The sequence below is a fragment of the Phodopus roborovskii genome, unplaced genomic scaffold (genome assembly GCF_943737965.1).
Source record: "Phodopus roborovskii unplaced genomic scaffold, PHOROB, whole genome shotgun sequence".
Taxonomy (NCBI): domain Eukaryota; kingdom Metazoa; phylum Chordata; class Mammalia; order Rodentia; family Cricetidae; genus Phodopus; species Phodopus roborovskii.
In genome coordinates, this window is record NW_026125278.1 from 16,702,615 (window position 1) to 16,720,000 (window position 17,386).

The 17,386-nt window shown below is 44.2% G+C and overlaps 1 protein-coding gene across 8 annotated transcripts in view; it reads right to left on the bottom strand.

Annotated features, from left to right (window-relative positions):
* Positions 1-17,386, bottom strand: part of Lrrc7 (leucine rich repeat containing 7) — a 439,615-nt gene that overhangs the window by 25,006 nt on the left and 397,223 nt on the right. For all 8 annotated transcript variants that reach the window (XM_051195799.1, XM_051195785.1, XM_051195793.1 and 5 more), the window contains 2 exons: positions 13,261-13,482; positions 5,208-5,300 (listed from right to left, as the gene is read on the bottom strand). In XM_051195799.1, coding sequence (XP_051051756.1) covers positions 5,208-5,300; positions 13,261-13,482 — 315 coding nt within the window. The remainder of the gene's footprint in view (positions 1-5,207; positions 5,301-13,260; positions 13,483-17,386) is intronic.

Below are 17,386 nucleotides of genomic sequence, written 5' to 3' on the forward strand. Positions count from 1 at the left end.
CTGCATTATCATTAGATTTATTGGGTTGAAATCTTTCATCTAAGCAGCTTCTTGCTACTATGACAGTGGCATTTCTCTCTGATGATAAGCTGGATCACAATTTCTGTCTCCTTTACTGAGAGGGAAGAGTGGGCGTCATAAAGGGCTGTGTTTGCCACTTTCTCTTTACAAATACATGAAAGTAGTTTTTACTTTGTGATGCACTTATCCAAAACAATGGCCTTAGCATTGAGTTGTTTTTTTTTTTTTTTTTTTCATATACTAAACAATGCTCTGACAGTGTCAACTGCAGAGTTAGCCACACGGAATCCTTCACCCCAAGAGACCACATTTGCTCAGGACCACCTTGGGTCTTGGAGGGAAGACAGCTTTGCTTCAAATGCTGCTCCCAACACTCCAGTCCTGTATAGAATGGCCTGTCATGTGAGACTTAATCCCAAGTCCATTTAAAGCCCTGGGTTTATCTCAGTTGATTTACTGCAGGAATCTCATACAACCCAGAACTCAGCTGGCAATTTCTGTGCCCTGAGCAACACAGCTCCCTTCTGCTCTGTCTGTGCTCTCCTCTTCTGTTCAGGGACTACTACACGCTCTCCTTGCTTGTTACCAGCGTGGACATTCTTTCACATCCATTAGTCTTTGGAATTAGCTGCAATGGCTTGGGCAATACCGAACAGGGTGAGGTAAGATTAGTTTCTAACTGTAGCATACAAACTCCTCAGTGCCTTCAAGACATCAGATGATCAAAGATTCTCAGCAGCCAAGAGCTCAAAGCTCCGTGGACAACAAGCTTAGCGACACAGCATGAGTCCAGAAATACAGCTTATGTATGATTTGTTCCCTGGAAGGGAGCATGCACTACCGGTCAGACTAGAGTCTCTGTGGCCTGCCTACTTCAGACTCAGGCAGTCTCTGTTGAATTTAAATTGCTACTTAATTTGGTACCTTTTGCCTCCAGCTGTGAATTAGCCCACTCATGAAAAGGTAATTTCTTTTTCAACATTTTTATATATGTACTATTACTTTTCACAGGTAGCTAGAAGGCTTCCCACCTCTGTGTACTGTGTATGTATGTGTGTGCAGCATGTGCATATGAACATACATATGTGTGCATGAAGGCTAGACTACCTCAGATGTGATCCATTCCTCAGGCAGTTCACTGTCTCTGTGAGATGTAGTCTCTCATGGCCTGCAGCTTCCTAGTAAGCTATGGCAGCTGGCTATCAAGCTCTGGGAGTCTGTCTACCACCCCCCTTCCCCAGTGCTGGGATTAGAAAAAACATGCCCCCGAACCCAGCTTTGAAAATGTGCATTTTGGAAATTGAGCGTAGGCTTTCAAGGCAAGCATTTCATCCACCTCTTACCCTCAACACCTGGGTTTTATTCTAAATCTATCAGTGTGGAACATGAGGCTGAGGAAATGGAACTGGATTATGCAGATAGGGAATGCTCTCCCAGGGGACAGACTAAATTCCTGTGTAAATTGTTGGAGCCAGCATCTTTAGATCATTTGAATGCTGCTATTCAGGAATCCATCGTAAGTTTGGATTGCCAAGGAAAGCATTACTAGCTTGAACAATGTTCTGTAGATTTGAAATTCTGGTTACTTCCATCGTTCTTCAATAACAGATACATAATTTAGACTGCAGAGTGGTCTGAAGCGTAATCAGGCAAAGAAAAGTACTTTCAAGGAAAAATCCTTCAACAGCTGCATTAAACAACCCAAACCCTCTTTCTGCTACACTTAACCCAAAGAATGAGTTATAACATCAAAGACAGTTGAGTCTCAGTAAAGTCACCCAAACAAGAATTAAATTAATGCGTATAAGGTTTTCATAGTCGTCACAGTGGAAGGGAATGACGCTGAAGCCTAATTTCTCAGTCTTTGCACTTGGAAACAGAAGAAATGAAGCACTATTTTAGCATCCTATTTAGTAATGAGTTTATTCTTAACTTAAAAGCATTGCATTTTATCTTCCAAAAGTAGAGGGGGAAACGTTCCGTTGAGTTAGTGGCAGCCACCTGAAGGATGACTAGGTAGCTAACTTTCCACTGGAAGAATTCAGGGAAGGGATATGAAAGCAAAGGCAAAGAGAAGCGTGGTCAGCCACACAGCTACTGTCAAAGGTGCCAGGAATGTTCACCGGGGAGGAGGCCTCTGTAATAAACGGTGCTGAGTTAGCTGGGCATCACACAGAGAGATGAAACCAGGTCCATTACCTTTCAGGGTGCACGGAAGTAAATTAAAAATGGATCAAAGGCCTTAACCTAAGAACTGAAACTTTGACATGGATAGTGGGAACTCTCCCGATGGACACAGGCGAAGACTTCCTGAGTAGGACATGAACTGAGAAATGACAAGTGATGCCACATGGAATTTAAAGCTTCCTCAGAGGAGAGGAAATGGCAGGCCAGGAAACATCCTGCAGAACAGAGCGAGTTTTTGCCAACACCTCTGACAGAAGTCTGACAAAATCCTGAAAAGTTAAACATCCTCTCAGCAAATAATCCATCAGGGAAGTCAATATAGAGATCCCTTAAAAAATAACCCAAAGCAGAGATACCTCATGACCCAGCTGTACCATAACTGGGACTACATCTGAAAGACTATTAGCACAACAGAGAGATATCTGCACACACACATTCCCTGTGGCATTATTCACAGTAACACTATGAATCAGCCTAGTTTTTTTCCATTGATAGATGATGGACATGTCTCTCTCTCTCTCTCACATACACACTATGGAGATTTACTCAGCTGTAAAGGATCATCTCATCTGCAGGAAAGCGGGTGGAACTGGAGATCATATAATTAAAGAAATAATTCAGAGTGCAACCTCAAGTTATATATTTTTTGTACATATAATGTACGTGATACAGAAGTAGGAGGGGAGTATTTGGGAAGAGCAAGGGAATTGACAGGATGGGAAGAATGACAGGATAGAAACTCATCCCTCCACACAACGAATCTACATCAACAAGAATTATAGAGGGTCAAGATGAGTAAGACCCGAGGGCATGGAGTTTAAATAATGTGCCATACGTGTTTATGATAATTTGAACTTTTATTGATAATTTACCAAATTAAATAAGTGGTTGCCCCAACCAGATCATCAACCACTTTAACTTTATAAGTCAGCATCATTTCAAAACGTAAACACAGGTGGACCAGGGTCTCCAGTGCCGCTCTCCTGCCTCATGTTCAATCCTTCACCGAAGTAGCTGCGGCAACTTCCCACATGTGGTGACTGGAAACTGTCATATATCTTTCCTGATATACACCGCCATGTCAAAAATTCTACCACGACCTTTTCTACCCTTCTCTAGAATGGAGGAAGTATGGTGGCTGAGAAGATGGTTAGAAAAATAAGGGATGCTGGTCCCGCTTCAGGCTTTAGAAATACTCATATAGATATGAGAAGTCATTTTTGTTTTGTTGTTGCTGCATGCATGCATGTGTGTGTGCATGTGTGTGTGTGTGTGGTGTGTGTGTGGTGTGTGTGTATGTCTGTATGTGTGTGCTTGTGTGTGTGTATTTGTGTATGTGTGTGTGTGTGGTATGTGTATGTCTGTATGTGTGTGTGTATGTGTGTGTATTTGTGTATGTGTGTGTATATGTGTATGTGTGTGGTGTGTGTGTGTATATGTGTATGTGTGTGGTGTGTGTGTATGTCTGTATGTGTGTGCTTGTGTGTGTGTATTTGTGTATGTGTGTGTATTGTGTGTGTGTATGTGTATGCGTGCATGTGTATGTGTGTGGTGTATGTGTGGTGTGTGTGTGGTGTGTGTGTGTGGTGTGTGTGTATGTCTGTATGTGTGTGCTTGTGTGTATGTGTGTGTGGTGTGTGTGGTGTGTGTGTGTCTGTATGTGTGTGTGTATGTATGTATGTGTATTATGTGTGTATGTGTGTGTGTGTGTATGTGTATTTGTGTGTGTATGTATGTGGTATGTGTGTGTATGTGTGTGTATTGTGTGTGTGTGTGTGTGTATGTGTGTGTATGTATCTGTGTGTGTGTGTGTATGCTTGTGCGTGTGGGGGCACATTTGTGTACCTGTGCCTGATGGGCTGGTTGACTTTGGGTTCCTTTCTTGATCTTCTCACTTTATGTATTGAGTCAGGGTCTCCCCTTGACCCCAGAGTTTTCAGATTCCGCTCCTGCTAGCAGTTTGCTCTAGGTTACCTGTCTTTGCCTCTTGCATTGGGGATTACAGGTTAGATACCATGCCTGCAGCCTTTCATGTGGGTGCTGGAAATCCAAACTCTGGACTACAGCCTTGCAAGGCTAGTAGTACTCTTAGCCACTGAGCTATCTTCTGAGCCCCACATCAGAGTTTTCTCCAGAAGCCGATTTTATTTTCAGAAGTCGATCTGTGAGCCACTTCTGTAATAACAGTGAATTGAAACATCTGGAACTGATGTCATTTAAAGCAGTTCAGTTTGGTGAGAGCAAAGGTAGGCATTTTAATTGTAATGAACTTTTCCATATGGATCTCAATACAAGGTTCTTTAGCACTGATAGCAGTAGAACAAGCCATATAGCTCAGAGTGGAAAACTGGATGGTCCACCCTGGGGTCAGGCTGGCCTGCTGGGTGGCAGGGCCCCAATGCAGCGAGGAGAACACACGTTTATCCATTGAGATGGGGTTCTGGATCTTCTGTTAATGCTAACTTCAATTTTCTCATAAATGTTGTCTTCTGTGATTTTTCATTTCCAAAATTCTGTTAATGAAACCTCTTACAAGTGTGGCAGATCAAGGTCAGCTGCTGGCTAGCCCATTCAAAGTGGGAAAACATTTTCCTAAACAACAGATGAGCAACTTACAAACAAATCTCTGGAATTTTTTTTCTTATAAATTGCTTACTTAGATTTCTTCACCACACACAAGTGTAATGTCAAAACAAAGAAGCAGAAACAAAACAAAAACAGAAAACAAAAAAACGACTCTATAAAACTTTGAGAATGGTACCCAAACCCCTAAAGACTAAATATTTGTTCCCCCTACTCCACGTCCAGCAAGCACCATGCTGGGTATGTTTGCCCCTGGACAGACATGTTTCTCTTTCTGACCGGCTTCGTGGTTAGCCATATCAACTCAGCATAACAAACACATAAACATGTCCGCAACTTCCGCCAGCCATCATGTCATGCTGGATGATAGATAGCATTTTGAAACTATAATTGCCAACAAGGGATTCACTTCTTACCTTGTCAGAAGGTTTGAAAGGGTTCCCTTGCCCACTAATTCCACCGCTGATGCTAAATCCAAGCCCAGGGTTCTTTTCTATTCTCACACAGAACTAAGAAAGAAAAAAAAAAAAAAAAAAAAAGATACAAAAAGTCAAACCAAGTAGCCATTGCAAGTAAATATTTCAAACAGTTCACTCATATTTTCAGTGAGCCCATGCTGATCTGGTGTAAAGAGCACACACTCCATCAAAGGGGTAATGTCTCTCTAAGCCACCATAGATCAGAAACTAGCTTTAGAAGAACAGGCCTCCCTAGCACGTAGGCGGCAAAGCAGTATCTGTCACTCTATACGTGTGTCCAGATTACTAAAACAAACAAACAAACAACTACAGGCAAGTGAGAGGAAGCAGAGATGACAATTTAAATACGGCCAGGGAGGACCCCTTTGAAAGGCATGGCGGTGCTTAGGGATGTTGGGTTTTCAGTTTGAGGGGGAAGAGGATTGAGTTTTGTAGCAGCTACTGAGGCAGGAGCTGGAGTAATAGAAGGCAAACCTGAACGGACACAAGCTTAGAGAGTGAGGTCCGCAAGACAGCGGCTGGGCAGGAACAATGAATGCCTCAGGGCTGATGGGAATTTGCTCTAGCATTCTGTGCTGGTATTTAGACAGCAGCAGTACTGGGAACGAGGGCCTACTGTGGGCCAGGGCTGCAGGGTAGTGGGGCAAAGTGTCTATGTTAGTGTCACAGACAGGAAGCCAGCAGGCTGACCCAGAGAAACCTCCACAGATGAGATGTGGCATCCTGTGCTGAGGATGGGCTGGGACATGTAGGGAGGGGCAGAGTGACCCCGATGATGACAGCCTCGTGACTCAGAGGCAGCGTCCTGTTGTTAAATGAAGAGAAAATAGACTCACAAATGTTAGGTACAGAGAAGGTGCTGGAAGGGGGGGAGCCCAGCGGTTTCAGGCAGCAACGGGGAGGTGACTGACAGGTCAAAAAAAAAAAAAAAAAAATGATGAGGAACACACTGCCTCCACAGAAGAAGAGTTCTTAAGGATAACTGACCTATTGGATGATTAAGCAACTGTGTGCCTCTGGCTAGCACTCATCCTGCCTCTGACCTGTTGACTGTGAATGCCCAACGAACGCAGTCTCTTTCTATTTTAAACACACCTCTAGCCTCTCCTCTTAGATGGTTCAAAGAACACACAAATTACATTCCATATTTAATTAACATGCACCTGAGTTACTGGGCCGTGGATGAATTAAGCTTTCCAGTGGCACCATCCTTAGGGGGCTGTTCTCATTCCTAAAATGCATCTAATCGTCTTGGGGTTCACGTGCAGCACAAGGGCAAAAACCCACCCACTAACGTGAATTTTAATTTCACCCCGTCAGTGAATAATTTCTAAATTACGAGTAAGTGTAATCACCAAGAGTACTTTTCTCAGTCACTCTAAAGATACTCCTAATTACAATTCTCCTTCAACTGATCTACATTTTTTTAAAAAACTAGTTTTCACAGCAGAACACAGCTTATCAAAGTTTATAATTTACAAGGCTCACAGCCCATGAGTATGAATATAGAACAGTTTGATGTAGCTGGAAGCAATATTTTAGCTTTATTCTGTGTAGCACTTTGCCTCTTGGCTATTATATTTATTAATTAGAAAACGACAAGAAAGCATCCCATGTAATTAAAATCTCTCCTTTTGTCTTTGCTTACAGATGCATGCATTTTCAAATGTCAAATTAAGCAAATTAAATAAGTCTAAAAAAAAAAACTAACGGTCCCATTTTGTCTCATTTGTAGATCCTAGATTTTGTACAGACAAATTAAATCATGGCAAGAAGGTAGAAGCAGAACCGTCTGAGGCGGTGGTGCCTTGTGATCCCTTTGGGGGGTTCCATGCCCCTTCCACAGGGGTCACCTAAGCCCCCAGAGAACACAAATATTTACATTATGATTCATAATGATAGCAAAATTTACAGCTATGAAGTAGCAACGAAATAACTTCATGGTCGGGTGTCACTGCAGCATGAGGAACTGGGTTAAAGGGCCATAGCCCCAGGATGATTGACAACCACTGACCTAAGGGAAGAAGAGGGGTCATGGCAAGGAAGGAAAAGGGGAAGAGAGTTGTGCATGGGAAAACACTCCAGGTGTATTATATTCTTATATGAAAACGTCCCAGTGAAACCCCAGCCTGCGCACAGTGAAGTATGTGGAAGCAAGCACACACTCACACATGCACACTCAAGAGTGCACACGTGGGCACACACCCAGGTGTCTGTACAACAACACATCTGGTTCTGTATGTTGTGGAAACTTTATACAAACAACACGAAAGGTGTGCTTACTGGCCTCCCTCAGGTCACCATAGAGCCGGGAACTATAGGGGCAATTTCCTTTATGTGGGAAAACTTTCCAAGTAGATTCCAGTCATCCTTTTTTTTTTTCAAGGAAGCGACCACATTTAGTTTACATTACTAGAAATCTAGAACGTGCTAAGAAGCTAAGGAGAACAAGGGCTGCCATACATTTCTAACAACAGAGATAGTTGATAAATATGACAAACAGACTTCAGCTGTGATCCCTAGCTTGGCTATTAGCAGAATGCTCAGATGCGTCAGATCCATAGGGGTCTGGGGTCTCCAAAAGCCCATGGCAGGGAGGACTTCTCTTGTGGTGAGGGTTTCACCTGCCTGCTGAAGCTCAAAGAGGAGAGAAAGAGATCCTCACAGGCAAGAGAGGCCGGAAGGAACTGGGATACAATGACTTTTGCAAAAGGCCCGGAAGTTAATAAATATCTGTTTAGTAAAAACCAGTATTTCATTTTTCTCTTAAGAGATGAAATGAAATGCCTGTCTAAAGGAGCGTGTCAGCTCAGTCAGCAGTGGGCTGAGGGACTGGGCTTGCTTCTTGCATGCTCTTGACTGAATACTTCTTGATCGCACTGCAATTACAACAGTGGATCTTAGAGAAACTTGCTTCCAGAGCACAGAGGACTAGGTGAAAACAACTGTCAGGAGATGCAGTGTCAGCAAGAGCTGGCTCTACCTAGAGATGGAGGCAGGTGAGTGATCCTCTGGGGCTGAAGGGAGGGAGTGTGGTCAGCATTAAGGGTTTCCTTTTGAAGGGTAGGAAGGTTCTAAAATTATATTACAGTGATGGATGCCCAACTGTATAAATATTAATATACAACTTGTGTACTTTAAATAATCCAGTTTGTAGGACATAGGTTACAGCTACAAGGTAGTTAAAAACGGCAAGATCTTCATGACCGAGACACAGCTCAGTAAGGCAGAGAAGGCAGGGTGAGCAAGGGCTAGACCCACAGGGATTATGCTACCCTGTAATTGTGTGAACAGAGGCTAGACTCATGGGGGCATTAAGCTATCCTATAAAGGACATATCCAGCCATCTAGGAAGCCAAAAGACCATTTAAGTAGAGGGATGACATGGTATGGATTGTGCGATACAGATAAAGAACAGACAAGTGAGGTACACTGGAAGGAGTGGACTTAGGCGTTTCAGAAGAACTCAGAGTGGGGGGTGGAGTTGTGGGCGGCGAGGAAGGCGTGAAATGTAGGATGTTCCTGATACATGTGTTTTGGATTGGAGTTGGGCTTCAAGAAAGGTGGATCGGACACTTTGGTCATAGACTGATGAACAGAAGGTCCGTGAATGGGATGTAGACGTCTGGAGATAGACTGGGATGTGAAAGAAAGGGGTAGAAATTTAACAGCTCTGTTGTCCATGTTTATCAAGCATTTGGAAAACCTAGGTGGAGAACAAAGGAAGACATAGCTCAGCCAGAGTGTTCAGACAGCTGGACTGCAGGAGGAAGGCTGGGGACAGAGAGTCCAGAATCATCTGGGACTGAGTGCTGTTGCTGAGGTGATGGGGCATGCCCTTCTGTATCTGTGTTTCTCTTATTGGTTGATGAATAAAACACTGCTTGGCCGATAGCCAATAGAGGCAGGAAAAATAGGTGGGGCTAAGAGATGAGGAGAATTCTGGGAAAAGCAGGCAGAGGGGGATGCCATGTAGACCACAAAGGACTAACAGGTCCAGGCATTCTCCAGTAAGCCAGACCATGTGGAAATACACAGATTAATGGAAATGGGTTAATAATCAAGAGTGAGCTAGCCAATGAGAAATCCTAGTCATTGGCCAACAGTTTTATAATTAATCTGCCTCTGTGTGCTTATCTGGGGCTGAGAAGGGCAGCGGAACCTGGTGGGACAAATATCTAACAACAACATGAGGGGATAGTTTGCATATAAGGGCTGGATGCCAGGCCACTGCGGTACTTAGCAGTCAGAAGAAGAAGAGGTACGGTCACTTCAGGATGAAAGGTTGTGAGCTGTCCTGGAAAAATGATTTCACGATACATGGAGCCCAGGCAGGAAGCAGTGGCTGTCTTGGAACTCACTCTGTAGACCAGGCTGGCCTTGCCTCTTGAGGGCAGGGGTTAAAGGCATGCGCCACCACTGACAGCATTCTAACACCTTTAGAGACGTCTGTTAGGGAATATTATTTTCAGGTGTGTGACTTTTGTTTATGCTGTATTCATTTAACTGTGAATCTGTGTCTGTCTAAAATACCTGGTGGTCCTATAAAAGAGCTGAACGGCCAATAGCATGGCAGGAGCAAGGGTAGGTGGAGTTGGCAGGCAGAGAGGATAAACAGGAGGAGAAACAGGGATGAGAAGAAGGAGGAGAGAACAAGGGGAGGAGGGCATCAGGGACGGTCACCTAGCCAGCCAGCCAGCCAGCCAGCCAGCCAGCCAGCCAGCCAGCCAGCCAGCCAGCCAGCCACAGAGTAAAAAGATAAAAGCCCAGAGGGAAAAGGTAGATGGGTTAATTAAAGATAAGAAAAGCTGGCTAGAAACAAGCTAGGCTAAGGCTGGGCACTCATAACTAAGAAAAAGCTTCCATGTGTGATTCATCTGGGAGCTGGATGTCGGGACCCTGACAAAAGAGAGAGAGAAAAAAATCTTACAACAGACATCTTATTCCCCACTCAGTCTCTCCATAAAATATTGCTATTGTAAACATTTTCCCGTAGTTTTATCCAAAGGCCCCAGAATAATGCTCCAGCTCTAACAGGTAATTCATCGTTTAGCAAAGAATGTGTAGTGAAATCTGTATGTTGATTCTGTAAGTCACGTGCAGTCACACGGTGGATCCCATGGACTGTGGGCTGTATTCCCATCTCTGTTCCTCCAGGTTATCGTGCCTCAGCCCTCAACACGGAATATGAAACCAGGTCCTGATTCCCGGTCGGTCTACTTTTAAGCTGCCATGTTGTCATAGTCAAGGCACTTTACTTCTCTTAGCCTTATTCAGTACGGTAGACACTTGTAACTTGGATCACGGAACTGTGAACTGTACTGTATTGGTGAATTCATCGTCTTTCAGACATCTGAATTCTTAAAGACTTTTATTCCCATTCCTTCTGTTTTTTACTTCTGACCTCTCAGAGGAGCCCTATGTTTGGCTGCATAGGACTGTGTCATCTAACTCTTCTCACACAACATTTTGGGGTATATGGGACTATGTAGGGGGAAGCATGTGTGCATGCCAGGTTCATGCGTAAGTGTGTGAGTGTACACAGCAGCAAGAAGTAAGTTAATCTTGGGTGCAGTTCCTTAGGGTCTCCTACTGGCCTGGAACTCACTGAGTAGTCTTCCTCCTCCCCAGCTCCAGAATCTCAAGTGTGCATGTGGTGGCCTGAAAGGAAATGGCTCCTAAAGGGAGTGCCATGATTAGGCGGTATGGCCTTGTTGGCAGAAGTGTGTCACTGTGGGGGAGGGCTTTGAGGGAACTGTGACCCAGCAGCATAGTCGGCTTCCCGTTGTCTGCAAGATGTAGAACTCTTAGCTACTTCTCCAGCACCACGTCTGCCTGTATGATACCATGTCCCACCATGGTGATAGTGGACTGAACCCCTGAAACTGTACGCCACCTCGATTAAATGCTTTCCTCTATAAGAGTGGTCACGTGTCTCTCCACAGCAGTAGAAACCCTAACTTAGACAATGTACAACCACACCTAGGTTTTACTTGGTGTCTGTTGCTAGAACTCAGGTGTTCATGCTTCCAGAGCAAGAACTTTAGTGACTGAGCCACCTTCACCAAAACCACCCAAAAATAGTTGACAGGTGTTATTGCTTCTATTTTAAAGAAAGGAACAGAACCTTAAAAGGAGTAAATGACTTGGCCAGGGTCACAGGGCTCATTATAGTAAAAAAAAAAAAAAAAAAAAAAAGAACTTCAGGTTCTGAGCCCCTGGCTCAGATCTTTGTTGAATGACAGAGCTTCATGAGGAGGAGCAGAGGTTAGGGAAGGCAAAACAGGAGGGAAGCGGTGTAAAAATAATCGTGTTTAGAGTGTGCCTAGCAGCTAATCAGGTGTGGCACACTATGCTTCGGGGTGCCTGCCAGTCTTGTGGTTTAATTACTCCTTCAGTGTCAGCTTCTTGATTCAGTGTCACCTCAGGTGGAGCTGGGAGGAGGTCCTCAGAGTGACAAGCCATTTGCATTCCCAGTGCAGCACAGTAAAGGATAATGTACTGTGAAAGTGGTCGGCAGAGCTCCTGGGATTGTAATCTGGGCAGAGGAGTGTGTTTTGGAATCAGGTCTAGTTGTTTAAAGGCTTTGAAGAAGGCATTACTGTCACTGGCGCTTTGATCGTAGCATTCTGAACCATCCTAACCGAAGACCAAGGCAAAAACCCAAGCAGTCAAAAGGACTGTATTTAAGTCCATTAACACTACCTCTCTGAAGGCATCAGGTTTACGAGAGCTAATGGATCAAAACAGTCAGAAGCTACTGTCGGTTCTTTCTCTGAAGCAATCATGATGTTGTAAACTAAATCCACGTGGTAAAAAGGTAGAGATTTGGGGAGGAAGGTGGGGGACAGACCAGACAAAACAACAACCCATTTATGTAGTAACAGGAATAGCTGAATCAGAGAAATGGGTTGGGAGGATAGTTCTTCTCGTGGAGTCAGATATGAACACAGCCTGTGTTAGAGCATAACCTAAACCTCATTAACTTTTTAGTCTCTGGAGACCCAGGGGCTGCACATCATTATCTGACTACAGGAGCCTGCTGGGCTCATTACACACAACATCCAACACGTGGCCTGGATTAGGGAGAGGAGAAGAGAATTATCTTGAGCATCTATGATTGTGAGAATGATCGATGCCGGGCAGGAGTAAGAAAGACACAATGCTTGAAGCAGCTAGGATCCCTGTGATAAATGGCTCTGAGCAACATACAGAGAAAAAGCTGTAGAAAGAAGTTGGTCTTCACTGGAATGTAGAAGAAGACAGTTGGCTACTATGTAACCCTTTGGACAGGTAACAACAGCACGGACCCTTCATAAACCATGTGAGGGGTGGGCAGTGCCATGGGGCTTTGCCTCATAATCTGAACAAGGAAGCAAGAAGTGCTAATTGCATGTGTTAGATTGTGTTGTCTCCCCCATCAGGTAAAGTCTCTTCTGGTATCAAGGAAGGAGAATATTCTACAGTGGAGAGCAGGTCCTAATTCTAGTCTGGACAGGAGAACAATGCTCATCATTGTGGTTTTGCTGCATTGCATTCATTAATCGTTAATTTGGGACATTTACATTTTTTCCCCTTCTAATAACTCTTAAGAGGTTTCTGTACTCTGTACTATTCAACAACCAGAAAACAGAACTAAAGATGTTCTTCTACAAATAAAGATGGGATAATAATTCACCTTTCAGACCCCTCCCCCATTTCACCAGGGGCCCTAGTCAACCTCCCCCCATCCACAAAGGTTCTTTGTAACACTCAAAACTGGTGCTAAAGAGTTGCGTTGGGGTGGGCAGTGGGAAGGAAGGACAGGATCAGAAAACTATTGCATTCTGCATGTAAAAGGGCAATTTACCAATGTGTCATTGCCCCTAACCTCTGCCAGCAATGACTAATTTCTATGAACAGCACTGTGTGTGGAGGGCCACTACCCAGCATGGGGGTTGTTTTAACCTCCTGACTGCCCGTTGACTGTTGTTACGAGCGCTCTCCTTACCTGTTCAGGATAGCCATCCATACTCCTCTGCCCTTTCGTTTGAATTAAGCACCGTCCAGGTTGAGGTCCCCGGGTGGCCTGTGATGAAGGGATCTGGATGGGCAATGGTGACTGGAACTGCTGGATGGTAACTTTGTTGATGTTTCCCTCATATGGCTGCTGCTCCCGGCTGCGGTGTTGAAGGCTCTGTGACCCCATCAGGGTCTGAATGTGGCTGCCTGCCTGTAGAGAGTACAACTGTCAGGCCGAGTTCCCTGTGATCCAAGCAGAAAGCATCAGTGCGACCCCACGGGTAAGAGGCCCTCACAAGGGCTCCCAGCCCAGGCCGGGAGTCGATGCCCCAGAGGTGAGAGACCCTCATGTAGGCTCCCAGCCCAGGCTGGAAAAGTAAGCAGGAGTGCTCCCATGGGGTTGGTGGAGAAGTTGATACCGGTGCAGCCATCTGGTGGTTTGCCGAAGACTATTTTATTCCCCGTTTTAAGGAATCAAAATTCAGCTGAAAAGAATCTCAAAGAAAAAGAATTCAAAACTTAAAGGGTAGTGCTAGCTGACAGTTTATATTGAAAAATAACCCAGAGAGATATGTAAGCTATCTTGCATGAGGGGGGGGGACAATAATCCCATCTCCTGAGGCAAAACAGTGGATTTGCTTAAGTTCTGTGACACGAGTGAACAGTGAGCTGGTTCAGGAGAAAACAATAAGTGCTTATTAATTTGTTACATTGTTAGCTCCATCACGTCATAGATGCCTATAAGCACCTGCCATCCACGGGGACGGGAAGGGCATTTAGAATGAGCTGTGCACACTCCTTTGTTGTAAAGTGGTGGAAAGAAACCCGTAATGAGGATAGGGCATCGTCTAGAGGGAAGAGTTTTGCTGGATTCCAAGCAAGAAGTAATCTATAAAGAATATACTCCACTAATTGGCAACATGAGTGCAAAGTAAACAACCTTCAGATTACATTTTAGATGTCCAAATTAGCTGTCTCAGAATTATGAACCATTTTCTGACTTCATGAACATTAAAGATGTTTTGGTCACGGGGAATAAGAGGGAAAGTTGTGGGGGTTTCAGCCTGTACCAGGGCAAGGCGCAGTTAGTCACCCACACCCACAGTGCATTTTATTCCTCAGACTCATTCCTCCACTTGAAAACTCCCAGAAACCTTGCCACCTTCCTGCGCAGTCTGGAAGACTGGAAGTCCTTAGGGAAAGTTCTCTGGTGCTACAGGTTTTTCCATTCTCTTGTCTGGAGATGGGAGCCCTGGTAAACCCCGGGTTATAGTCTGAGCTGTCTCCAGAATTCCTTGGCATCGAGTTACATGCCAGACAAAATGACCTCCTGAGGTGGGAGGAGGAAGGCTGAGAGGGGCGGATTTCTGCATTCCTACCTGGTTCCCACCTCAGTGCCTTAACATATACTCTACAAGGGGAATTCAACAATGTCTGCTTTGAAAGCTGCACTGCTAATTCATCTGGAAATGACTCTCGTCCCAAGGTGAAATATCCTTCTCTGTTCTGCAGAACTCTAACTTTACACTTACGTCTTTCTGGTGTATTTTGACTCTGACAGGCCAGTTTGGACTGTAATCAGGATTACAAAGATGTATGAATTGTTTTCATGGTATGTATACACAGGTTCAGGCTTGTGTGCAATGAGTTCCAGGAATTCGGGGTATCTGCTTCTATTCCTCCAGTTCTGGGCTTACAATTATCCCTCATATCTGGATATTTTTCTGGGTGCTGGAGATCTGAACTCAGGTACCTCTGTGTATGTGACAGGCACTCTACCATCTCCCCTACCCATATTTTTGAGTTTTTGAGGACATGCAATGTATCCCACTTACTCTTCTCAGTGAGGGGCACAGCAAATGCATTCAGTAGACAACAGCTATCATCCAAATGCAGTGCTGAGTCATGCCACAAAGCTGCTCACATGCATTACCTCCTTGAGTTTTCACAACAACACTAGGAGGTGATTATTATTGTTATTGTCCTATTTTTACTGAAGAGGACTCTAAAGTTGGACAACAGTATACAATATCCCCAAGTAATTCATATAACTGGGAAACGGTCAAGCTAGCATTTGACAAAACACCTATCACCGTTCATCCTCTGGTATTACACTGTGGCCTGGTCCCCATCCCCAGTTCAACTGAGAACAGACCATGCAGAGGACTGTCTGGTGTTTCATAGTCAGTCAGCCTGTGGGTTGTCTTAGATGCTGTGCCTTGGACTGCAAGCTGGCAGGTAAGTAAGCCGGATGGTGCTGTTGTGTTGAGTAATCTTTCCCTTACTATGAGTTAATAAAGCTTGTGTTCTCAGGTGGTGAACACGGAGGGAGCAAGCAGTCACCCTGAAAGCGACCCTGCCTGCCTATCCACTCTCCTGGGCTCCTGGCTGTGGGTGGCAAGGATGATAGCTGCAGAAAGCAAAGAGCCAACACCCAGTTGTGTAAAGTTAAACACACAAATGGCAAGACATTTAGAGGGATGGTTGTGGCTCAGAAGGATGGAAACAGGACTCTGCGAGTGGCACAAGAGCTTCCTGAAGGTGACAAGGATGCTGATAATGAATAACAGTGCACTGAAGCAGGAGCTTCTGGGACTAAGTCATGTGCACCCTGCCTCTCGTTGTATGGGGAATGCAAACACAAAGGCTCCTACAAAGACACTGTGATGTGGTTGGAGGGACAAAAAGAAACAGGACTCAGTGTTTCTGGAGCTTTCGAGAGGAGACTGGAGAAAAAGGTACGCATTGCATAACAGAGCTGGAGTGTGGTATTTTCAAGTTGACTGAAAACAAAACAAAACCCTCAAAATTTATAGGGAAAAAATTTCTAATATCTACAGAACTCAAAAAAAATATTTACACTCAAAACATAGACAAGAATGCTGATTTGATTAAAAAAAAAATGCTGTAACTTACTCAAAATTCAGCCCGAAGCTAATTGGGCTTATTATGGGAAACTATGTTCAGAAGGTTCATATGACATCAAAGAAATGTCTGTTGCCACTGGGGTGTTTTGGGTCACAGTGTTCCGCAAGACCTGAGCAGGAGGCTGGGACACACACTGGATGCCCAGCTGGGCTGCATCTCACTATCCATCTTGGCTCTTGAACAACTGGCATTTTCTTGGAAAAACCAAACTCAACTTAAATGGATGATAGCTCATGTCACTTAGGGTGCTCAAAAGTGCATGATTTATACTCTAAATTTAAGTCCAAAAGAGTTCAACTATAGGCTCACTCCCAGAGAAGCACTTAGTAATGCATTTAAATAACCAATATTTTAGTAATTTTTGTAAGACAACAAATACCCAGTTCTGTCACATCCTGTTCCCCTTTAAAAAGCAAATTAGGCTTCAAAAGCTAGGCTAGCTGTGTTTTTCTTCCTTGTAGATGTATTACACTTACCCCAAAGTTAAATATAATAAAATAAAAATCTTTGGACATTACATGTCATCACATACAAGATGACTAAAAATTAGAAGAATTTTAGAAGGGACAAATTACAACGTGATGGTGAGATCCTTGAATTAATTATATGGGAGACTTGGAGATTAAACAATGGTCAGTCCAAAAAGGTAAGCTAATACAGACAAGACAATAACAACAAAAGTCAACCCACAGGAAAACCCAAAAATCTCTGTTCAGTAAAGGATCAGGGAGTATGTAGACAGAATCCTTTTGGAGAGTGACTTACTTACCAAAGCTGAATACCATAGAATAGGCCACAGCCTTAGCTTAGCAATGCCTGTAAGGTCAAGTGGAGAGGCTAGATTCTTCTCTCTTGGGATTTGGCAGAGCATGGCCACATGGCTGTGAAGTACAATGCCCCAATCCCCAATATCCTGAGGCTGAGTAGGATGCCACAGCACTCAATGCCCTCACCTTTCCTAATGGGATGCTGGAGAAGGCCTGGTAGAACCAGGCTTTCACCTGACCCTGTGACAGTAAGGCAACTGTACCGGGGCCTCAGAGGAAACGAATGGGGGCTGGAATCTCCATCTCAACCTAGTGACATCAAGGATCCTTTGTCTGGGGTTTCAGTGACGGCCAAAAGGAAGCCTTTCCTTTATAAAAGTCACTTTTGTTGTGATTTATTTATTTATTATTTTTATTTTA